This window comes from Pan paniscus, chromosome 9 (genome assembly GCF_029289425.2).
Source record: "Pan paniscus chromosome 9, NHGRI_mPanPan1-v2.0_pri, whole genome shotgun sequence".
Taxonomy (NCBI): Eukaryota; Metazoa; Chordata; class Mammalia; order Primates; family Hominidae; genus Pan; species Pan paniscus.
In genome coordinates, this window is record NC_073258.2 from 95,353,114 (window position 1) to 95,379,282 (window position 26,169).

Consider the following 26,169-nt stretch of genomic DNA (forward strand, 5'->3'; position numbering starts at 1 on the left):
CCTAGGAGCAATAGGCTATACCAAGTAGCCTAAGTGTGTAGTAGGCTGTGCCACCTAGCCACCTGGGTTTGTGTAAGTGCATTCTGATATTTGAACAACGATGAAATTGACTAACAGCACATTTCTCAAAACATACCCCCACCATTGAGCGACGCATGACTGTAATTGAAATTTTAAAAGGATAAGCCAACGATCCTGGATTTTTTCATTCTGTTTTTGTTGTTCATTTTTAGTTTTTTTTTGTTAAGGACTGAAAAACTTTTAAGTAGTATGCTTATTACCTGCGTGATGAAATAATTTGTACATCAAACTCCTGCAACATGTAATTTTCCTATATAGCAAATGTACCCCTGAACCTAAAAAAAAAGTTAAAAAGAGAAAAATGGAAACCACAGTTCATACCTAAAACAGTACCTTTTATACTTATTTGTGTCAGTAACTTCTTTCAAGAGACTATGCATTGGTATGTAATTGAAGACACACATGTAACAATTGGAAACAAAAAAAATCAAAAGCCATTTAGAAAGAGAAAGAAGGAAATAAACCACCTAAGTCAATATAGTTATTAAAATTGATAGATTATCTTTAAGGTTTTTGGTAATGAAGAAAAAAGAGGAAGACAGTAATTGCTTTTTTTTTTTTTTGAGACAGGGTCTTGCTCTGTCACCAAGGCTAGAGTGCAGTGGTGCCATCATGACTCACTGCAGCCTTGAACTCCTGGACTCAACTGATCCTCCAGCCTCTGCCTCCTGCGTAGCTAAGACTACAGTGCAAGCCACCACGCCGAGCTAATTTTTTAATTTTTCTTTTATTGAGACAGAGTCTTGCTATGTTGACCAGGCTGGTTTTAAACTCCTGGCCTCAAGCAATCCTCCTGCCTTGGCCTCCAAAAGTGCTGGGATTATAGGTGTGAGCCACGGTGCCAGCCTTTTTTTATGTTTGTTTTGTGCATATTTTTAAATTTGATCAAATAAACCACATTTTTATGAGTAAAAATATTTTTAGACATTTTTTCTAAATAAAATATTCTTAATTTTTGTATAATTTTATAGAACTATAGCATACACAAAGTAAAATTCAGAAATCTTGGTGAATTCTTCAAAGTGAATAGGGTTATGTAACTATCACCCATCTCAAGATCTAGAACATAATCAGCACCTCCAACAGCTACTTTGTGCTTCCACTCAGTGTTCCCTCAAAGGTAACTATAATCTAACTTTTATTTCCATCATTTAGTTTTGCCTACATAAATGTAATAACTTATAGTGTATATTTTTGCGTTTGGTTTATTTCACTCAACATTACATCTATGAGATTTCTCCATTTCTGCATGTAGCAGGGTTTTGTTGTTTTTATTGATGTATTCTGTTATATGAATATGTAATAATTTATATATACATGATATTGTTAACTTTTGGGGGGATTTTGCATTGTTTCCAGTTTGGGGATTTTATGAATAGCACTGCCATAAACATTCTAGTACATGGTTTTGGTGTACATACTATACATTTCAGTGCATATCTAGTAAAGCCTGCTGAGCCACAGGATATACTTATATTCCACTTTAGTAAAAACTGCCAAAACAGTTCTCCAAAGTAGTTCTACCAGTTTACACTCTTAGCAGCAGAAGTGAACGTTCCGATTGCTCCACACACCCATGGCTCTTGTTACTGCCAGGTTTGTTGATTTTCATTTCATTTTTTTTTTAATAGCCATTCTAGTGGGCATGTAGTAATAGCTCATTGTAGTTTTAATTTGCATATTCCTGGTGACTAATGATGTGAAGCAATGTTTTTATGTGTGATGACTGACCACTTGGATCTTCTCATTCATGAAGTGCTTCATCTTTCTCCATTTTCTTTCTGGGATGTGTGCACATGTTTCCTATTTTTAGAAGTTCTTTATATATTCTGGATCCTAGTTATTTTTTGGATATATGCTCTCTCGGTCTGTGGCTTGCCTTTTCACACTCTTACTGGTGATTTTAATGAAGAGAATATCTTAATTTTATTTATTTATTTACTTTATAGAGACAGGATCTTGTGCTGTTGCCCAGGCTGGAGTGCACTGGTGTGATCGTAGCTCAGTGCAGCCTCAAATTCTGCGGCTCAAGCAATTCTCCTGCCTCAGCCTCCCAAGTAGCTAGGACTACTAACTCATGTATTTGTTTTTGTAGAGAATCTTGCTATATTGCTCCAGGCTGTTCTCAGACTCCTGGGCTCAAGCCATCCTCCCGCCTCAGCCTCCTAAAGTGCTGGTATTACAGGCATGAGCTACAGCATCTGGCCTGAGAATATCTTAATTTTAACGACCTCTAATTTATCTATTGCCTTCTTTTGATTAGTGCTTTTGGTTTCCTGTTTAAAAAATAGTTGTCTACTCCAAAGGGTAGACATGAGGAAGACATCATGAAGGTTTTTTTCATTGTTATACTCTAGAAGCTTTTGTGTTTTGCCTTTAGTGCTATTTTGAGTTGATATTTGCATTTGACATGCGGTAGGAGTCAAAGTTCATTTTCCCATATTAATATCCAATTTATCAATGCCACTTATTAAAAGCAACAGCCTCTCACACACACACACACTACATTGCAGTGACACTTTTATCATTTATCTGGTGATCATATTTAGTTGGGTCTGTTTCTAGATTCTATTTTGTTTCATTGAGCTATCTTTGCCCCAATACCACAGTTTTAATATTTTGGCTTTATCATAAGTCTTATTATGTGGTAGTGTAGATATTCCAACTTCTTTCTTATTTTTCAAAGTTGTTTTGACCAGTCTTGGCCCACTACATTTACCTTTTTTTTTTTTTTTGAGACAGAGTCTTGCTCTTTCACCCAGGCTGGAGTGCAGTGGCACGATCTCGGCTCACTGCAACCTCTGCCTCCTGGGTTCAAGCCATTCTCCTGCCTCAGCCTCCCCAGTAGCTGGGATTACAGGCACGCACCACCACACCCAGTTAATTTTTGTATTTTTAGTAGAGACAGGGTTTCACCATGTTGGCCAGGTTGGTCTCAAACTCTTGACCTCATGATCCGCCCTCCTCAGCCTGCCAAAGTGCTACATTTACTTTCTAATTTTAGAATCCCCTTGCCAACATGTATTTTAAACAACCCTGCTGAGATTCATATTGAGATTACATGAAATTTCTAGATCTAGTTGAGGAAAATTAACATCAGTGTAATATTCAGTGTTACAATTCTTGAATATACTGTAATACATTTCTGCATTTATTTAGGTATTACTTTTTCTTGATAACGTTTTAGAGTATTCAGTTGGAGTTCTCTCTTTTTAAAGATTTATCCTTAATGTATTTTTTGGCTCTCAATGCTGTTATAAATGTTATTGTCTTTTACATTCCATTTTTAATTATTTTTACTATATAAAAGTAACATTTATTTTTCTCTTTTGATCATGTGTCCACTGGCCTTGATAAATTTATTAATTCCAATAGCTTACCTGTACATTCATTTGAATTTTCTTTTTTTTCTTTTTGAGATGGAGTCTTGCTCTGTTGCCAGGCTGGAGTGCAGTGATGCGATCTCGGCTCACTGCAACCTCTACCTCCCGGGTTCAAGCGATTCTCCTGCCTCAGCCTCCGGAGTAGCTGGGACTACAGGCACGTACCACCACGCCCAGCTAATTTTTGTATTTTTAGTAGAGATGGGTTTTCACCATGTTGGCCAGATGATCTCGATCCCTTGACCTCGTGATCCACTCGCCTCAGCCTCCCAAAGTGCTGGATTACAGGCATGACCCACCTTGCCTGGCCTGAATTTTCTATGTATACAGCGATGTTGACAGCTAATAACAGTTTAATTTCTTCCTTTTTTATTTTTTTAATGTGGTAAGTTATACAGTATTGATTTTAAACAACCTTGCATTCCTGCAATGATCAAAACTTGATCGTGATGTATGTATTATCCATTTTTTAACATGCTACATTTGGGTTATATTTGCTAATATTTTATTTAATATCTGAATTGATCTTGAGAGATATTGACCTATAATTTTCCTTTTTAGTAATGTTCTTTCAGATTTTGGTATAAAGATGAGTTGGGAAGTGTTAACTTTTTTTTAATTCCTGCAAGAGGTTAGATAGAATTGGTGTTATTTCATTCTTAAATGTTTGGAAGAATGTACCAGTGAGGCTTTTTCTTTGTAGAATGTGTTTTAATTTTAAATTCCATATTTTTAGTAGTTATATTTTTATAACTACTTCTATTAAAGCTATATTTCTTCTTTTGTCTATTTTGGAAAGCTTTTAAGTAATTTCTCTATTTTATCTAAATTGTCAAATTTACTAGCATCAAATTATTCAAAATATCTTCCTATCTTTTTAATGCCTGTAAGATCTTTAGGTATAGATTTACCATTTCTGATATCGGTGAAACTAATCTTAAAGAAGTTTATTCTGTGAGAACTAACAAATGACAGTTGACAGAATGAACAGCATCTTTAAAAATAGTTTCACTTAAAATTCAGAAATATTTCTTATTTGACTTTTTTCCCACTGCTTCTTGATAAAAACTAAGAACATAATGTTAAAATAGCATCATGAGTCAATCAAATGAAATCTAGATGTTTTTGCTTTCAAATTATATAAACCCATATTAGGTAAGGATATAGTGAATATAAGTCATTTAGAATAACTTTTTGGAAATTATTTCTGTCATTTGAACTTCTGATAGGTGAATTGCCATAATTCACCTATCAGAACTCATGGTGAGTTGCCATAACTCACTCATCAAATTCTTTCAGCCATATGGACTTCTGATAGGCGAAGGGCTTAGCAAAAGCCAAGGCATGTTGGCAGTAACATAGCTGAGTGAGAATGGCGATGAATTCACTCCAAACATGTTAGGTAAAAGTTATACACACACGTACAAACATGTCAACAACTCTGTTCAAATCAAATCTTGGGCAGAATGTGAACTCAACTACATAAGGGCAGGGATTTTTGTATGTTTTGTTCATGGCTGCATCCTTAGCACATGTAATAGCTCCTGACACAAAGCCATCATTCAATGAATATGTATTAAATGAATGAGGAGTGCCTGAACTGCCTGGAGAAACACTGTGGGTACTGGGGAGCAGTTTGAAATTCAAACTCATGTTAAGAAAGATCTCTCAGAAAATAGTGCAAAAATACAGAGATATAAAAAAGGAACGCAACCTTTCCACACAACCTTTTAATTGCCTCTCGCTCTGTCTCTCTCTCTATATATAGATAGATATAGATAGATATCTCTCTACAGAGAGAAAGAAAGAGAGAGCGATCTCCTGCTTTTGCTATGTGAGCTGCCTGTTCCTCCTTTGCCTTCCACCATGATTGTAAGTTTCCAGAGGCTTCACCAGAAGCCAAGCAGATGCCAGCATCATGCTTCCTGTAAAGCCTGAAGAACTGTGAGCCAACTAAACCTTTCTTCTTTATAAATTACCCAGTTTCAGGTATATAGCAATGCAAGACTAGCCTAATACAATTGTCATAGTAATGTAAACAAATATTACTCTAGCCAAAATTTCAATTTATCTATAATGGGAGTATAAAGGAGCAATAAGTATATGTGACACAGGGGGTATGAAAGAGAGAGAAATCTCGTCTTTCATCGTAGGAAATCAACATGATATCTAAAATTGAAAAACATAAAAAGCAGCAATATAAGGATTTGGTATTAAAAGTGTTTGGCTCTGGGGTACAGTGGGGACAGAAGAGGTCTCCTATATTTGGTTGCAAGCCTTGTAAAACGATTTAATACTATAAAACAATGCACATTCAACTTCCATAAAATTAACACCACAACGTAATCCATTTTTAAGGCCTGCAAAACCAAACCAAGACAAAAGCAACCTTATGCTCCAAATAAAACCCTGAATTTTTCTACTTGCTCTTCAAATTAAAATTTGCTGAATTTAATTTCATCTGTAAAGTTAGTTATTAGTTTGTTATTTTGTGAATACAAAAGAGCTTGGAAACTACAATGTGCTTAATATAATAATTCACAACGTGAAAGTTGGGAATCCTCAATATTTACTTATTCAATCACGTTGCGTGTGCGTAGCAGGGAGCAGGACGCGACAGGCACAAGGCTGCGTGAAACCAGCGACGGTGCCTTGCACTCACCTGCACACCGGTTCCACTTCTAACTTTTCTGTTCTGGGCAGTGGTCTATTCTGTCGGCTTGGGACCAGACTTCTGAGTCCACATTCCAGCGGTGCCGCTTCCTAGCTATGAGGCCTCATGCAGTTTCCTTCGCTTTTTCTGAATCTCGGATTCTCTGGGAAGAGTAAAGCCTCTCTTGCCGAGCTCTTGTGAGAAATTAACAAGAAATTAACGAGAAATTAATGGAAAGTCCTTTGCTTTGGTCAATGATAATAATAACCCCAGCCCCATAACTTCAGCACCTTCTTTGGCGCGCGGGATACCTAGGGCCTCGGAAGGCCGGCTGGGGGCGGGGAGAATCGGCAGTCACTATGGCAACCCGAGACGCCTCGCATGCTGTGCTGCCTGCGACTGAGCTGAGAAGGAAACCGTGCCCAGGGCTCTCGGAAGACCGCTGCGGCATGACCAGCGAGGAGGCGGTGGTGGTGACCGCAGTGGTGGCGCCCGAGGCGGGTCGCGAAGAGAAGCAGCCTCCTCCGCCAGCAGGGCTGGGGTGCGGGGCGCGCGGGGAGCCCGGCCGCGGCCTCCTAGAGCACGGCCAGCAGTGTGAGTTCAGCTCCAGCCGCGGACGCTACTGGGAGGAGGGGCGTGGAGAACGAGTGACAGGGCAATTGGGGGAAACCGCAGTGGGACTGGCTGAGAAGGTTTGGGGCAGGGGAGGTGGAGCTGCTGCTTTTGGCAGAACCAGTGATGATGGCACTGTGGCAGAAAGCATAGGTCCATCTTTCCAAGCCCTCCTTCCCGATAGCCTGCCTGAATTCAGGGTCTGGGCATCAGCTCCAATTTAATCGGTAGTGGCGTTATTCTGAAAGGAATTAACACACACACACACATTTATATGTATACCATTTTATATACACATTTGTATATGTATATGTGTGTGTATGTATGTATGCGTAGACACCCTTAGAAACACGCAGCTCATTTTGCCAGTTATTTCATTTTACAGATGAGGAAATTGAGATCTAGACCAGAGGAAAGAGACTTGCCACAGCCAGTCAGTGCAGGCGAAATACTAAAATCACTTTTAACTTCCATCTCTTGGACTCTCAGTCTACAATTACCCAATCCTTTTAGAATCTCATAATTATGGGCCACATTTTAACGCACTGTTCTTTGCTCTCTGCCCTGCCAAACACACAATATTCAAATAGGTAAGGACAGTTCTGGCCCACAGCCATAATGGAAGTGGTTGTAATTTGAGTCCTAGCCAGGCTGTTATTCACCCATACTGTTTCATGAATTAACAGATATTTCATAGCCTCTTGCACCCCCAGGTCTTCAGTAGGTGCTAAGGAATGATGGTGAGAATAATAAGTCAGAGGAACAGAGTAGTTTCCAGCCTTCCTGCAGCACCTTCTTGATTGCATCTCTGGAGAGCAGACTGGGTTTCTCCAAGGTTCCTCTGCACTGGGAGGCCCCAGGAGGGAGGGTTGGGCTGAAGCACCTCCGTACTTGTGCTTGGTGGACCACACACTCTCCTCCCCAGAGACCTCATCAAGAAGTTACAGAACTACTGCCTCCTGGTGAAAGAGGCCTCTTCCCCGGGCATCAGCTCCAGTATGACTATGAAATGTCATTCCTTTTGTTACTATTATCAGCAGCATGCAGAGGCCTTGCTTAGAGCACATAAATTCAGTATACTTGGGTAATGGAGATTCTTTACTCCTACTTAAAATTATCATGATTATTATTATTTTTAGATAGCTCTGTTGCCAGGCTGGAGTGCAGTGGCATGATCTGGGCTCACTGCAACTCAGCCTCCTGGGTTCAAGCAGTTCTCATGCATCAGCCTCCTGAGTAGCTGAGATTACAGGCACACACCACCATGCCCGGCTAATGTTTTCGCATTTTTAGTAGAGACAGGGTATCGCCATGTTGGTCAGGCTGGTCTTCAACTCCTGGCCTCGAGTGATCCGCTCGCCTCAGCCTCCCAAAGTGCTGGGATTACAGGCATGAGCCACCGCGCCCAGCCTCCTACTTCAAATTCTATCAGGAAACTTCCCCATTAAAGATGCTAGTATCTAAGTTTCTTTAGTCCTGTGGCTCTAGGAGTAAAAGGTGGGATTAACATTCACTCATCAGTTTAACATATTGAGTCTTTATTACATGCCAGGCATTCCACAAGTTTCAGGGAAAGAACTAATGACGTAAGGCAGGTGTCCAAACTTTCACAAGCTCACAAAGTTGGGGTGGGAAAATGAAAGAGTTCCTGCCTCAGCCTCCCTCAGAACCTCCTTTTAGGGCCTCAGCCTAAGTAGAGACAGGCTGTTCGCACAAGCACAAAGTACTCAGTCAATTTTTCAAATGTCTGTAATTATTGGAAAAGTCTTCAGTCTCTTTACAGCTTCTATTCCCTAATCACAGGCCTGTTCTCAAACACGAAGTGTGGTTGTTTGCCATGTAAACATCCTTGAATTATATAAGGGCAGCCTTTGAGCACCAACCAAATCTTTCATACACTTAATGTCACTTTTATTTTTTATTTATTTTATTTTTGCCTTTTTTTTTTTTTTTTTTTTGAGACATAGTCTCAGTCTGTTTCCCAGGCTGGAGTACAGTGGCGCAGTCTCGGCTCACCGCAACTTCCCCTTCCTGGGTTCAAGCAATTCTTTGGCCTCAGCCTTCCAGGTAGCTGGGACCACAGGCACGCACCATCACGCCTGGCTAATTTTTGTATTTTTAGTAGAGATGGGGTTTCACCATGTTGGCCAGGCTGGTCTTGGACTCCTGACCTCAAGTAATCTGCCCACCTCAGCCTCCCAAAATGTTGGGATTACAGGCATGAGCCACCGCGCCTGGCCAATGTCACCTTTAAAATCACTTGTAGTGCTCTAACCTGGCTGGCCGGCCACTTCTTCCAACAATCTCCAGTGTATCATATCACTGAAACCTGTATTCTAGGTATGAACCGATTAGTAGAGTGCGGTGGATCTATAACTATGCGTTGTAATAAACGATAAATAATTTTTAATAACCCTAGGAGCTTGGGAGACTCAGGTAGGTGTGGCTTCTCATTTTCATGATTTTAGTTTTATGACTTAAGGAAGCTACTTTCTCAACTATAAAACAGGAATAATTATACTTGCCCATAGGTCATTGTGAGAAAGAGAAATAATAATATATATAAGATGCAATTGTTATTAGCTCTCAGGAAAAAAAACAAAAAACAACAAAAAAAAATCCAAAAAACCTGGAATAACATTGTTTCAAAAGAAATTCTGGAATAATACTGTTCTTAGTCATACTTCTCAGTGATCACAGCTTCTCATCATCACACAAGACATCTATCGATCAATCCACTCAAAATGCTGGTAAAGATCAACATCAAACTGCTATGGTAGAGTTTGTAGAATTTTCTTTCTCTCTCTCTTTCCCTTTCTTCCTTCTTTCTTTTTTAAATTTGCTTTCTCTTCCTTTCCTTTCCCTTTCTCCTTTTCTTTCCTTTTCCTTTCCTCTTTCCTTTCTCCTTTCCTTTCTTTTGTCCTTTCTCCTTTCCTTCCCTTTTTCCTTTCCTCTCCTCTCCTTTCCTTCCTGGCCAAGTTTGTGAAACCTTTTTCTGCCTGAAAGTTCTGCCCCTTCTCCCCTCCTTTCCTTTCTTCTCCTGAGCAGGAGATATTTACCCGTACTAGCTCCTTAGTACTCTCCCAATTACCACAATTCTTCAAATCACCTTTAGTGATTTCTTCTGTGCATTTTCCTAGCACCAGGGCTGAAATTTGTCAGGAGATCTGAACTGAGAGCAGGTGGTCTTTTCCTTTCTGTTGTACTGTTATAGGCTTAGTTTTCTTCCTAGCCAAGTTTGTGAACCCTTTTTCTGCCTGAAGATCATGATTTAACAGATTAAACCAAAGTTAGGCTTCAGTAATGCTGATCCCATATTTTATTCATATGACTTCCAACTTCGGGGAAACAAGAATGAGACCCTGAAAGTATGTAATTCTAACTTTTTCATGTCTGAGGGTGTGTCTGGGTCTTCATGACCAGGAATGACCTGGGATCACTGCCGGAAGCAGCAGGTCTCTTGCCCCATTTTTGCCAGTCTGCATCCCCGTCAAATTGACTCACTTCTGTTGTTTATTGATTAGTCTGGAAAAGATGAGATACCTGCCCATATATATGTGAGTTTAAAATCAAATCATAAACAACTAAAGTATTTGGTTGTTTAGGTTTTCATTGGTTCCTTGAATTGAGCTTTTGGGTACTGAGATTAGAACTATCGGTTCACTGACATTCACAGTGACCGTATAACTGCATTGACAGACATGCACACAGTCTTTAGTTAGAGCTCCAATTTATCAGTGCTTAGTTCTAACTGAACACACATTTGTTGAGCATTTATTATCATGCCAAGCTCTGTTCTAAGACTCTGATGAACTGAAGAGACAACATCCCTGCCCTCATGGGGTTTGTGATCTGGTAAAGAAGTTATATATTAAATAAATAGCTACACAAATAATTGTGTATAAAAATGAAGCTGTATCCAAATTGCAATAAGTAAAATGAAAGAATAAAGGAGGGTGCCATGATAAAAAGTCATTTCCAGATTGTGGAGTAAGGGAAAGTTTTCCTAAAGAACTAATGTTTAAGCCAAGACCTAAAATTTGAGTAGAAGTTATATAGGCAAAACCAGGAGAAAGGCAGCTCAGGTAGCAAAAACAGCATGTGCAAAGGTAGGAATGAACAGAAGGGCCATGTGGCTGGAGCTCAGAGAGCAAGAGAGAGAGGCTGACCGGAGAGATTAGGGATATGGGTAGGCCCAATAGCACAGAGCTCTTTTGTTTCTCTGGAGTTCTGATATCTGGGCTGAGCTACATTTCTGAGAAGAAATGTAGCTACAGTGTTTAAAACAAACAATTCAGTCCTTGACTGTAGTAGTCATGTCCTATAGGTCCAGATTTAAAGGCCAGGGAAAAGTGCTATGTCCATAAGTGGTTCACTACTACAATTCAGTTTCAATCTTTTAAAATGACGATTTTAAAATGCTGAGATTTTGTTCTCTCTTCTGTACCTGGATTGCAAGCTCTATACACACATCTGTCTTACTGATTGCTCTGTCTTCAGCCCCTAGCCAAATGCCTGTCACAGAGTAGGTCTTTAATAAGAGTTCATTGAATAAATGAGTGCAAGTTTTCTTGAAGCTAATGAGAAAACTTTATCTATTTCTTCATAACACCTAAAAGAGGTACCTGAAACTTACCCTGCAAGTTCAGGAATTACATGAAAATGTGAAGTCCCAAAAGAACCTAAAGTTTCCATGGAAGAGATCTTTCCAAGATAGAGCCTTCAGGGCAAATTGTCTGATATTTGTATGGAATAACATGTCTTCTTTTAAAAAAATTGTTATCATGTAGATATAATGGCTAGAAGATCGGGCAGAATTTATACTAAGTAATTGATTTTGTTAATGCCTTTATAGGGAAGAAATTTTTATATTGTGAGCCACATAAGAGAATTAAGGAAGTACTGGAAGAAGAACTTCATATTAAGAGAGATAAATGCCACACTAAAAATCCAGCTGCAGGTAATCTCAGTGACAAATGAAGTATGTTTGTGAAACGAATATGAAATTGCCTACTTGATGACAGAGTATTTTATTATAAAACCATACTATTGAAATAAAAAGTTTTTGGAAAGTTCTTGAACTAGTTTATAATTAATTTGCTTATGTCCAAATAAACCTTCATATCTAGAAAAAAAAAATGGGCTGGGCACGGTGGCTCAAGCCTGTAATCCCAGCACTTTGGGAGGCGGAGGTGGATGGATCACGAGGTCAGGAGATTGAGACCATCCTGGCTAACACGGTGAAAACCCGTCTCTACTAAAAACACAAAAAATTAGCCAGGCATGGTGGCGGGCACCTGTAGTACCAGTTACTCGGGAGGCTGAGGCAGAAGAATGGTGTGAATCGGGAGACGGAGCTTGCAGTAAGCCAAGATCGCGCCACTGTACTCCAGCCTGGGTGACAGAGCGAGACTCCATATCAGAAAAAAAAGAGCTAGATATCAATATGTACTTTGCTGTCCCACTTTCTTGGTGGAGTTATTTCTATTTAATGACATGTACCATTTTTTCCAAGTGCCTGAAAAACACAATAATATCTTTAATCTTTATCAATATAGGTATGACAAGTAACAGTGGTTTCCAAACTTTAGATTTTTATCAGAATTACCTGGGAGCTTGTTAAAAGCAGATTGCTGAGCCCCACCCCTAGCATATGTGGCACAGTACGTCTGCAGTGGAGCCCAAGAATTTGGATTTCTACAAATTTCCCAGGTGATATTGATGCTGCTGGTCCAGTACCCGACTTTGCAAATCACTGACTCAGCAGAACCTAAGTCATTTACATGGTCAGATCATCCAAGGATTTCATCCCATAGAGGATCTGAGCATTGATAGCTCTTATTGATGGTTCATGTGTGAAAGAGATGCTCTAGGAGCCCCAGAATCCCAGATGTTAGTTTGAAACTGCTGGCATCCTTCATTTTCATGGTTCCTTCTCAACGATTACTAGATGCATATTTCATGCTCTCAAATCATCAGATTTTTATTGTGACACTCTTGGGTATCAGCAGTTGCTAGAAGAAATAACAAAACTATTACATAGACTCCTTCATTTGTGGAGAATTGTTGGTCAACCTGCAAGTGAGGTCCAAATTCACTAAGGATTCCTAACAGAGAGGCTGCAGGCCCAGAAGTCCATCATTTCAGATTACATGATGTATGTTGTGCCCACTTTACTTTTTTTTTTTTTTTTTGGACGGAGTCTCACTCTGTCACCCAGGCTGGAGTTCAGTGACACGATCTCTGCTCACTGCAACCTCTGCCTCCTGGGTTCAAGCGATTCTTCTGCCTCAGCCTCCTGAGTAGCTGGGATTACAGGCACACACCACCACGGCCCAGCTAATTTTTGTATTTTTAGTACAGATGGGGTTTCACCATGTTGGTCAGGTTGGTCTTGAACTCCTGACCTCGTGATCTGCCCGCCTCGGCCTCCCAATGTGCTGGCATTACAGGCATGAGCCACCACGCCCGGCCCCACTTTACATTTCTAAAGCAGACATAGAAACTCCTTTGGGTCTTCTCGTATGACCCATTCTTATAAAAGGAGAGACCAATAAAATGGTGAAATTTGCTCCCATAATATCTTCAAGGAAAGTTTTAAAGTCTATTTTGAACTTAATGAATGGATGCAGAATGACCTACTGCATTTCAGCTGGGAAGCCCCGCCTACATGTACTATTTTCGTGGTGTTTAACATTTTTTTCTAAGTCTATACTGTTATATTCTGGATTTATCTTCATTGTTTTAAAAATCTACATAAAAGCTAGTTTATACACTAGCACTAGCTGTATGTTGTATTATTCTTATTGGATACACTAGATTGTGAGACAGTCTGAGTGAATAGGATGTATCATTTGGTTTATAAAAATTCATTTCCCTAAGCAATCTTTTCAAATATCCTTTATATAAAATGAAGACTGTCTGGGCTGCTTTTTAAAATAACATCCACTAGAGGTCGCACAGAGGTACTATTTTAGCCTAGAAAAATCTTTCAATGCTGAGAATAGATTCTATAAATTTGGGTTTTAAAATGATCTACTTATGGGAAATCCTGCTCTTTTTAAAATATATATCATGGCTAGAAGCCACATACCATTGGCCAGAACAGGGAATTAGCATCTAGAGAGGGTGCCACACTCTTCCAGCCCAGCCTCAGAGCCTAGAGGCCAGCCATTGGACATTTGCTTCTAATTCAGTTTGCAGTGACCCCACCTTTATATATCTGATGACAGCCATGGCTTCTTTTCCTGGAAGACACAGTTTGTCACATACATGCAGAATTCTGCATAAAACTTTTAGAGAATGTGTGGTTCCTATAGCTGCTATTTTTAAAGATAAGTACATGTTAACCATTTTCTCCTCCCCTTTACTTCTCCTTTGCTACTTCACCTATTCTAACTAGGCATTTGTTCCCATGAGTCCAGGGAAACTGTTCTTTCCAAGATTGCAAATAGCCTTCCTTTTGAAGGTCAAATCCAATGATCCCTCCAACATACTCAACCTCTCTATAACATCTGATGTAGTTGTTTCCTCCTTCCCTCTAAAAACACTTTCTTAGCTTGGCCTGTAGGTCACAATGCTCCAATTTCCTGGTTTTACTCCTACCTCTTTAGCTATTCTGTCTCCATCTTCTTTGCTGGCTCTCCCTCCTCCTAGCCTGTATAATTTAAAGGGCTCAGTCACAGGCTCTTTTCTCTACCTACCCTCACACCGTGGGAGATCTAGCCCTATTGGGCTAATGACTCCAGCATTTTTTATTTCTACCCTATACTTTTCCCCTTAAATCCCAAAACCTACTTGATTCTCCACTTGGATGTCCAATAGGCCTCTGAACCTTAAGATGTCCAGAACCGAAGGCTTATTCTCTATTCCCAGGCTTTTAAAAAAACCCATAGGTCTTTCCCATATCATGAGATGGTACCACCAAACACCTAGAAGTCAAGTCCTCAAACTCCGTATCCAGTCTATCAGCCAATCCTTTTGAATTCAGTATATATCCTAAATCCCCCACCAGCACCGTTGCCAAGCCCCTGTCACCTTTTGCAGGCCTGGCAATAGCATCCTATAACAGCCTCTGCTACTGCCCCTGCTACTGTTAACTCTCTGCACTGAAACCAGAGGGATCTTTTACAAACATAAATCACTACATGTCACCTCCATGCTTAAAGCTGTCTGATGGCTTTTTATTATTCTGAGACTAGATTTCATGCTCCTATGGCCAGCTCACCTCTCTGATCTCATCTCGTATACTTTCCCACTCCACTTTAACCACACAGGCTTTCTTGGCATTCTGGAAGTCCCAAATCCATTTTCACCCCTCAGGACATTTAAAGGTCACCCAGACATTCAGATATCTTCCTCTCTCTTCATTCAGCCTTCAACTGCGTATGCCATCTTCTCAGAGAGGCCTTTCCACTCCACCAGGTCAAAATAGAAATTGTCCTCCAGGTCACCTTCTAATCCCTATACTACTTTCTTCTTTCTCCTGTTTTCTATTGCTACCTGAAATTTTATGCAGACAGTCCCCAACTTATTGTGGTTCAACTTATGATTTTTCAATGTGATGGTGTGAAAGTGATACATGTCAGTAGGAACCCTACTTCAAATTTTGAATGTTGCTCTTTTCCTGGGCTAGCGATCTGCCTTATGATTCTCCTTTGCAATGCTGGGCAGTGGCCATGAGCCGCAGCTTCTAGTTAGCCATTCTAATGTAAGTGTTCTGAGCACATTTAAGGTAGGCTAGGCGAAGCTGTGATGTTTGGCAGGTTAGGTGTATGAAATGCATTTACTACTTATAATTTTTTTTCAACTTATGATAGGTTTTTCAGGATGTAAGTCCGTCGTAAGTCGAGGAGGATCCATATTTCTTTACATACTTCTTTATTGGCTATCTCTCCCACTAGAACACAAGCTATCTGAGGATAGGGGCTTAATTTTGCTTACCCCAAATCCTCACAAAGCTATATGATATTGATATTCTGATCCCCATCTTAGGATGAGTAAACTAAGATTCTGAGAGGTTTTTAACTTGCCCAAGGTTATGCATTAAGTAGCAGAACCAGATCCAAATTCAGATCTGACCCCCAATCCCATTGGCTTTCTACTCACTGTGGTGTCTCTGGTGACACGTTATGGCTAAATGCAGTGGATACTGTTCTGCCTCTAGGTGGCTTGAGCTTTCTGCAACATTTCACATAGTCGATGGCTCTCTCCTTCAACCTTGTTCCTTTCTCAAATTCCATGATACTTAACTGTCCTGGTTCTCCCTCTACTTCTTTCTCATCCTCTGTTAAGCACTCTTTTTATTCACTACATTCTCCGAATCTTGATGTTTATCGGAGTGTTTCCCACAGTCTTGTAATCTTGTTCCATTAGCTTTCCTGGGATTTTCTCATACTTTTCACTACGGCCTCTCTAGGATGCCTCTGAAATGTGTCTCTGCAGGCTAAACTTCTTTTCCTGGATGTCCCATAAGTCATAAGATAACTCAGGCCCAACATGTCCAAAACAAAACTCACACCTCTCGGCTGGGCATGGTGGCTCACGCCTGTAATCCCAGCACTTTGGGAGGCTGAGACGGGCGTATCACGAGGTCAGGAGATCGAGACCATCCTGGCTAACCTCGTCTCTACTAAACATACATGGTGAAACCTCGTCTCTACTAAACATACAAAAAAAATTAGCTGGGCGTGGTGGCGGGTGCCTGTAGTGCCAGCTACTCGGGAGACTGAAGCAGGAGAATGGCATGAACCCGGGAGGTGGAGCTTGCAGTGAGCCGAGATCCGCCATTGCACTCCAGCCTGGGCAACAGAGTGAGACTCCATCTCAAAACAAACAAACAAACAAACAAAACAATTCACACCTCTCCCCGACTTGCTGCTTCCCCTATATCACCCATCTCAATGAATGGCATGGCCTATGGTCCAAATGCAAAACCAGAGAGCCATCCTCTATCTCCACACCAGACCATCATGTTCCACATCTAATTAGACTGTGAGGGGTACCGTAGTTTGGCTCAAGATCCCAAAATGTTGACCCATATGCCAGGTTCACCTTGCAGACATATTTATTTGCCCCGCAGTATATTTTTTAAATATCTGAACCAGTTGTCAATATTTTAAAATTAGAAATTTTATATACAAATCTAGATGTCTAGGTTTTCTTGAGCAGGGATGGAGCACGGAGGATAAAGGTTGATTTGACACCATCAAGGCACCATTTGCATTAGCAACAGTGGCTGGGGTTGGGTTACAATGCCCCGTGCTGACCTGCCCACTCCACTGTTCAGCATCCTACACCAAGTTCCCCACTCCAGTGGGAAACATCACAAGCTATGTATGTTCACGTGCCCACTGCAGGTTTTTTCTTCTCATCGTAGAAATACAAAAAATTGTTTCTCTTGTATGATGCCTCCATCAAAAGTAGTAAAAAAGAGAAAGACTGGGAGAACCAATTATTTCTTACCCCAAGCCAGCTTTACTCATATTACCTGCCTGGCCTCTTCCTATGTATATTTGAATTTGTGACTTTGGATAAACGCTACATACTGTTTTGTAGATATTCCCAAGCCTGTCTAAATTCTAGGGACCCCAACATATATGCATGGATCTAAGCATATTTGTAGCTATGTATGAATTAGCTGGCTTTGTTTGAATTTTAAGACAATCAACTCCACATACTCTCACAACAAAGTAATTTATTGTTGAAGGTGAGATTTCAGTAAGAGTCCAGATTGGATTTTCCTTAACCATAGATAAAATACTGCAATACTGAGCTATGTAGCAAAGCATAGATGAACTTATTGAAGAGTCTATTAAGAGGGCGATCTGTCCTGGAGGTAGACAACTTAAATTATAGCACGTTTTATTTTTGAATGAGTTGACAGTGACAATTATGGAAGTACCCGGAAGCTGTGGGGTCATTTCTGTGCTTTTTCTCTTCTCCTTTGGCTGAATGAAATTGGTAAAAAATCAAAAGATTCAGAAATTGAGTTTTATAGATGTTGAATAGAATGAACATTATATTTCTTTTGGGATACTGTTGGTTGCATAGCTAGCGGGACACAGGAGAAATAGTTGTTCAGACTGGGGCTCTTACCTGAATGAACTGTGCTACTTGTTCTTGTGGTCATATTGTGACTACAGTTAATAAGGGCTGTGAAGACACTGAAATGGACAAGGTGTCTCATGTGGTTGTTACTTTGCACTCTATACTTGGGTCTAGGGAATGCCATCAGTGACAATAGAAATAATGGGCTGACAGGCCTCTTGTCCTCCCTTCTGTGGACTTTTGATTCCTTGTAGGCTCCTGATGTGTTGATACATGGGCTGAGTTAGAAGCACTGGATGCTGGGTTGAGAGGTAGGGATGTCTTTTTATATGATGATGTTGATGTTGGGAATTATGGTGATAATAATAGTAATAATGGTTATCATTTGCAGAGTTTCTTCTGCACGTGATAAATTTTTTGCAAATAATCTCTTTTAATTCTTGCAATAACCAGTGAGATATATGCTCTTTTAATTCACATTTTGAAGAACTTGAAGCTGAGGCTCAGGGGGATGCAGTGACTTGTCCAATGTCACACTGATACTTGGATGCAGGTTTGTCAGAAGCTGATGTTGTTGCTCTTAGCCATTGGGTTCTTCTATCTCTCTTTAAAACATAAGATTATGCCTTCGGAGAGGAACCGAGATTTGAAATTGATTTAGTAGCAAGTAGTGTTCTATTCAGTTAAAAAAAAGAAATGTTACTAGTTTTCTGTAGGTTCAGTTTCAGTTTAGCCTCCAGGTTCAAATTTGAGGTAAAAACAGGTTTCAGAGGCTTTCTGCATTCCTATCAGATAAGGGCAAAGAACCTGTGTCTACTTGAAAAGATTAACCTCATCCTGAAAAAAAAAAAAAAAAAAAAGGGAGTGTAGTTTTCTCATCAGATCTTTTAATCAGATAAAATGGAATTTGGGCAACTTATAGAACTTTCTGGATAAGGAAGAATTTAGCTAATGTCCATCATTCATGTATTCTCGGTGATTTCCTGAAGATTTTCCTTTCTTTACAACTTTTCAAAAAGAAAAATGTAGAATTGGCTGAGCTCAGTAGCTCATGCCTGTAATCCCAACACTTTGGGAGGACAAGGCGTGCCGATCACATGAGGTCAGGAGTTCAAAACCAGCCCAGGCAACATGGTGAAACCTCATCTCTATTAAAAATACAAAAATTAGCCAGGCATGGTAGTGTGCGCCTATAGTCCCAGCTACCCTCGAGGCTGAGGCAGGAGAATTGCTTGAACCCAGGAGGCAAATGTTGCAGTGGGCCGAGATCTCACCACTGCACTTCAGCTTGGATGACGGAGCAAGACTCCATCTCAAGAAAAAAAGAAAAAAAAAAAAAAAGAAAGAAAATAAAAATGTAGGCTTATGAGACATTCATTATGGAAATAGTGCATTTATTGTATTGTTTATTTTAAAACTATTTCTGCATTTCTATTCTATAAAGGACTTTGCAGAAATAAAGTGATGTATTAATTTAATGTTTTCCAGTTGCAAGGTCTTTTGTATTTTTCTGGCTAAAACCTACAGAGGTTATAGTAGTCATGAAAAATTTGATTACTAAACTTACTAATTTTCCCCTTACACAACACTTCCTTTTCCAAAGAATTTCGGAAGTGTATTGCCAGATACATTAATGAGTGTCTACATGTGCGTTAATACATGAAAACTAAATTTTGAATCTAGTTTATTTACTACTTAAGTACAAGCTTAGAAAGTACAAAATGTTGCCAAGCAAATGTGGATATATTTCATTATTTCATTCAATTAAAATGTTTTTTGTACCTACAATATAGGAGGAATTTACTAGACACCAGTTATTCATTATTTCATTCAATTAAAATGTCTTCTGCACCCAAAATGTAGGAGGAATTTACTAGACACCAAAGGCATGCCAAGACAATTATAGAGCCTAGGAGTCACCAGACATAAATTAAAATTACTTATATTTTTCTTTCTCTAGTCAAACTCTGACCTTGCTTGCACAAGAGAAGTACAGACGATATGGCTCTAAACTGGCTTTTCAAGCTCCAATGTTCATTATTTACAATCCAAAGAAAGCTGAAAGGAACTAAAATATTTTTAAGGTGTGAGCTTACCTTCCCTATAAGACCAGGCCAGGTCCTACTGGCTAAAATTTTGGGCATAAAGGCATGGTTTAGTCATTTTAAAATTCAGTATAAAAATACACGTATAAAGGTTTCTGAGTAGAAGGTGTTGGAGGCATGAGAAGGGGAGAAGAGGAATCGCTAGAAGATTCTGAGCCTCAAGAACAAATTTGATTCTTTTCTTCTAGCTTCTCCCCTTGTGCCTGCTGCCCTTTCTTTTTCAGTTGAGAGGAGTTGACACTTGAAGTCTTTCTGGCTCCGTGCCCGCTTTGTCTGCCTTCCTCCTTCTGGAATGCACGTGCCCTGAGCTGAGGGAGTTAAGTTTCTCTTAAAAGAAGCAGCTGCCTCAGAGAGCATCCATGCTTTTTTCTAGACCCCCTTTTATCCAGTCAAATATATCACCTTCTGTAACTTCTTCACCCAAACATCACTTCACATGTATGGAGGGCTATTTTTTTTTCCTGCAACCATTATCCCTGAATATAATAAATATTTATGCATAACCATATTTTGCTTTGAGAGTTTCAAATGCATTTCTGGGCATCTGCATTTATATTTCAGGTGTTTTTCTCTATGACATTCTTGTGATTGCATCTGAAAGAGCATACTTCATTTAGTACAATTCTTCCATCTAATTTGACGTGATTTGTCTTCACGGTTCTGCTTCCTGATTTTATACTGCTTTCCACGTACTGGATCTTCACAAAGTGTCAACCACAAGTTCAAATCTATTTCCCTGGTCTCCCACAGGGTATCATGCACTGGGGGTATTGAATAAATGTCATAGGCTCCTAAATTTGAGAGTTTATTACCCAGAGGCTGGGGAGCAGCCCTTTTCTATCTCTGAACAGGATAGAAGAGGAAACTGGCTTGAATGGCAGGGGAAGATTTAGGTTAGATAGAAGGAACAGCTTAAACTTTGTAAGGTCTTAAACAGAAGGAGATTGTGCAATCTTCCTTGAAGGTCTTTGAAGAAGAGAGAAACTAATCTTGACAGATAGCTTCAGCTACTCCACTCAGGAGTGGGAAAGGAGAGGCAAGTATTGACATTCAGCTTGACAAGTCAGCTCAATGACTGTACCTTCAGTCACGGAATCTTAGTCTATGCTTGGATAGTAAAATCATTCTCCCTGTACAAAAATAGCTATCATTTATTGAGTACAAAGCACTTTACAGCCGTCTCATCTAAATCGTACAATAATCCTTCAAGTAGATATTATTATCCCTATTTCAAAAATGAGGAAATTAAGACATAGTGGGTTAAATAACTTGGTCAAAATCATGGAACTGATATATGGTAGAACTCAGATCAAAACCCAGATCTCCTCTGAACCCAGAGACTATGCTGCTAGTAATTACTTGCTATGGAATCCTTTAGAGAGGGATCAAATATCAGTGAGGATGCCAGTGGGCAGCCTTGGATCTGTGGAGAATATTTGGCATTAATATTTGCAGCGTTAGAAATGGGAAAAACAACTTATGGCAACTCACCCAAATTCACCAACTTACTAGACTTGAGTTGCAGTTTTCTACACAGTAGACATTCACCACATGCTTGTTTGCTGAGTCTCAAAACCTAACCAGGTGATTTTAGGATATGGAGGATAACCAAGTGCAAATCTTTGCTAAACCTTATTGAAAGGTATCAGGACCCAAGACCTATAATTATCAATGGGCAAACATCACTTTACAGGTATTTTGCAATGATTTTTAAAATGTAGGATCCAGTGAGTTTATTGTTGCTCTTTTTCAAGGGGAGATTAAACAGCATCTAGTTTGTGGCTTTTAGAGGATTCTTGGATCTACTGGATGAATTAATGTGGTGGTTTTTGGTCCTATTGTCTTTGGAAATATTTTCTCTTACTGTAGGAATTAAATCAGAATCAGATAAAGTTGACTAAATGAATTCCATTTATTAACTGTTATTTCTGATCCTTCTCTGTTTTGTTATGTATGTTTCTATTCATCTATTTATTTAGGGGCAAGTTAAATTATCTAAGAGCACTGTAGAGGTTTAATTGCATAGAGAATAGTTGAATAAATGAAATGGAATAAAAGATTAAACATATGATAAAGATTTGAGTGGTTTGATTAGTCAAACCAAATAAACCCCCACCCAAATAAATAAAAAAATCACCAATTAAATACTTCAAAAACTCTGTGCTAAAAAGAGAATATGCTAATAATTATTTTCTTGCTTTAAAAAATATTGACAGTGGCCCTGGAAGGGATTTGGAGCATTAAAAGGAATCTGCCTGTGGGAGGCTTGAAGCCAGGACTGCCGAGCAGAAACAGTTTATTGCCACAAGCCAAGTACTACTCCAGGCACGGAGGACTCAGAAGTAAGACCCTGATGCCCTTGACTTCCACTGAAGCCCCTGAGTGGACTTTAGAGTTTACAAACCAGTGGTATATGCTCTGTTTAAAGATCTCAATCAAAACTCAACCTTCCTTTGACTTGTTTCTCTTGGGTTGCTTTTAGTTTGGCCATATTATGTGATTATGGAACTCAAACCGTAACAATTCACCTAACCAATTTACCCCCATGGATACAACAGATGTTCTTCCTCTGAGTTACACTCATGACTTTTTTCTTTACTTTCTATCTACACAAGACTTTCTAGCACACAGTCAGCCTCTGTGAAGAGGAATCCTGCACTGTCTTTTCTTCTAGATAGAGGATCTTTGTTTCCCAGTGGAAATGAGGAAAGGGAAATGAGGGAATGAAGGAAGAACATGGCAGCCACTTTGCTTGGCTCTCTTAGTTTCGCCCTATTCCAGGAATGAGGCCACCAGACTGGGCCCAGGATACCGTTGTTCCTTAGCAGACATAAACTTTGGAACAAAATATTACTCATTCCTCACTGTCATAGCCAGTGTCTGCCAGGAACATTTGTAGCAGGATGTGGGGAAGACAGAGGTCTTCATATGGAAGCACAGTGTCCAGATAATCTAGAGACATGCAGCTGTGTACATAAGTCCTCAAAATAGACCTACAATTGGGAGATTCCCCTGGGTAAAAAGGGAGAAGTAGATAAAATTCAAGGTTGGGTACTCAACCAAGATATGAATCATAATAGCAATGCTATATAGCATTGCTTATTCTAGATTCTTAATATATACAATAATAGGCTGGGCACAGTGGCTCACACCTGTAATCCCAGTACTTTAGGAGGCCAAGGTGGGCAGAAACTCAGGCACAGAGAGGTGAAATAATTTACCCCGGGTCGCTCAGCTAGCAAGTAGAAGAGTAGAAATGCTGGAATTTGAACCAAAGCAGCCTGTCTCCAAAGTCCGTGCTTTCAACCACTAGACACTACTGCATCTCTGAGCCAAGTGCCCACGAGCTAGGATGTCTATTGAACCTGAAGTGAGATGAGAGTTCAATAAAAGTGTCACATAGGAGTAGGGTCCCCAGGAGGCCAGGGATGCAGCCTCTGGGATACGGACTCAGTAAGGGAAAAAATACAGCCACTAAGAAACTGAAACAAGAGGTTAAAAAAACAAACACAAAACTTGTTACTAAAGGGGATTCATGTAGCAAACAGGAACCAGTTAGGAAGACTTCAGTTTAATGATAATAAAGTAGTAGTAGCCACCATTTATCAGGAGCCAGGCATGGCAGCAAGTGTTTTATATAGTTATGTAATCCACATGATCATATGAGTTGAGGATTATAATCTCCATTTTCTGGGTAAGAAAACTGAGGCATAGAGACACTTTACTACCTACAATCCCATGTCTAGCAGGTAGTGGAGCCAGAACTACAAACCCATGTCCATCTGGCTTCCAAAACTATGCCCTCAGTTCCAAGACTATGGCCCAACACTACTGGGCCATCATGGCAGAGAATCTAGTCACTGTGCAACAAGCAACAGTTGTTATGTTGCGGTTAAATAGGTACAAATGCCAGGGATATGGAAACACAGGGTTTTAGGAATCTGGGAGGCAGCTACCTTCATAATCCACAAAGATATTAGTGTCCTGTAGTAATGGTTGATTCAACCAAAGTCTGGGCCACTTGCCTATTGGAAGCTATTTATCTCAACTTTCCACTCAATTTCTTAGGTTCCACTTATCGTAGGTAATTCCATCATTCCAAGAAAACTCACTAAGTAATTTGTTTTAAAGATGAATGGTTTTCTGCATGCATATTATGAGACTGATTGAATAACAAATTTCCTTTATTTAAAGACATACAAGTCCAATAAATTATCCAATTTATTGATTGGGGACATATGATAAAAAATGCATGTTTCATTTTGACCATAATTGCATTCCTTTCATCCATACAATTTAAGAGACATTTCATGGCTCCCGCTCATTTGTACTCATCCACACTACATTCCTAGTAGCCCTCGGCCCTCCATTTATTTCCAGCTGGTGCCAAGCCCTTACAGTGGTCATGTTACAATATGTAACTGTTATTGACACATAGCTTAGCTTCATCTCTTTAGGTTGCCAGCTGCATTTTTGTGATATCATATGAGCTGCTACTATCTGCTGTACAATCACAATTGATCAATCTATATGTCAGACTGGTAACCAAGAATTCAACCTTTCTCATTATCAATGAAAAAGGAAGATGCTAGGCACAGAAATATCATAGATGAACAAAATCCATAGATAATTTTCAAAAATTGTCAGTAGTAATTAATACACTATCACAAACTCCATGGAGGCAGAGACTGTGTTTTACTCACCACTGTGTATCTGGCACTTAGCACAGTGCCTGGCACAGTAGGTGCTCAATTGCTATTCGTCATGAGAATGACCAATGAATGAATGAACCAGTAAGTATGTGTTAAGTGCCTCCTTATGTTTAGAATCTTCTTGCTGCTAACTCACATACATCCCCTGCTCCCTCAAAAGTATATCGTTTTCTCTACTTGAGACCACTAAACCAAATGCAAACAATAGAGGGAAAAGCAATGCAACCTACTCTCTTCAGTGTGTGAATCTTGAAACGTTGCATATATTTTAAATACATCTTGGAACTAACACTTTCAAAGAGAGGTCTTCTGTGGCTTACAATGAGTTTTCCAGGAACTTCTCCCATAAAATATGCTTCAGTTAGATACTTCAGTCAAATCTCGCTGTCAATTTAAACAATTCGCTTGTGCTTTTCTTCTCTCTTTCTCATGAACAATGTGATCATGGTAGTTGGGACTCTTCCAACACATAATACACATCATTTAAAGTTTAAATTTAGAATTATGATCATCCAACTGTAGTTCTGAATCATGTTTCCATTAGAGACTGTGAAGCATCTACTGCTTTCATCACACTAAGAGGTTTTATTCATTTACTTTTATCAATCCCAGCACTCTGGGAGGCCGAGGCGGGCAGATCACTTGAGGCCAGGAGTTCAAGACCAGCCTGGTCAACATGGCGAAACCCCGTCTCTACTAAAAATACAAAAATTAGCAGGCGGGGTGACGCACGCTTCTAGTCCCAGCTACTCAGGAGGCTGAAGAACGAGAATCGCTTGAACCTGGGAGGCAGGGGTTGCAGCGACCCAAGATTGGGCCACTTCACTCCAGCCTGGGTGACAGAGCAAGACTGTGTTTCAAACAAACAAACAAACAAACAAACGGTAATGGTTGATGACAAAAAACCTTTTATCGTTTCCCTCTTATTCTGTGCCACAAAACAAGCCAAAAAAAAAAAAAAAAAAGCATTGTCTAGTTTGGTGCTAAGTTTGAATGTGCCTACAAATCACATGGTATCTCAATAAAATTCAGACTCTGATACCATAGGTCTGGGGTGGGGTCTGAGATTCTGTATTTCCATCCAGCTCCCAGGTGATGCTGATGCTGCTTGTCCGGAAACTATGCTTCACTCGTGAGGGTTTGGAAGACTAAGTAGTGGCTTTTCTGGTTACTGGGATGACATGGGTGTGGCTCTTACATTCTGCTCAATCAAATGGGAACATTAAGTCAAAGTTAGATTAAAATGGGTGAGATTAAAGAGCATCTCCCCGAAGTAAAACACTTGTTTTTTCACTTTTTTTTAAAACTCTAGGATAAGATGAATTAGATTTTCCATTAAGAAGGAACCTCTTTCTGCTGATGTCTGAAGAACGGAGAAGAAACTCAAGCTTGTTTCAGGATTTAAGATGTGTGCAAAAAAATGATAGCCTGTAATTACTATTATTGGTATTAATACCTATCTATAAATTAATCCAAAGTAATGAAAGACTATTGGTAATGTTCAGTAAGTACCTGAAAACAATAAAGGAAATACACTTATTTTTAGTTGTCACAGTTATAATTCATTTGGCTTT

The 26,169-nt window shown here is 39.7% G+C and overlaps 1 protein-coding gene across 1 annotated transcript; it reads left to right on the forward strand.

Annotated features, from left to right (window-relative positions):
- Window positions 1-6,476: 6,476 nt before the first annotated feature.
- Window positions 6,477-26,134, forward strand: C9H11orf97 (chromosome 9 C11orf97 homolog). The gene is made up of 4 exons (XM_003813795.6): window positions 6,477-6,711; window positions 11,585-11,689; window positions 22,100-22,225; window positions 25,908-26,134. Exons 1-4 carry the CDS (start codon window positions 6,477-6,479, stop codon window positions 25,910-25,912), a joined length of 471 nt encoding a protein of 156 aa, XP_003813843.4. The 3' UTR covers window positions 25,913-26,134.
- The last annotated feature ends 35 nt before the right edge of the window (window positions 26,135-26,169 follow it).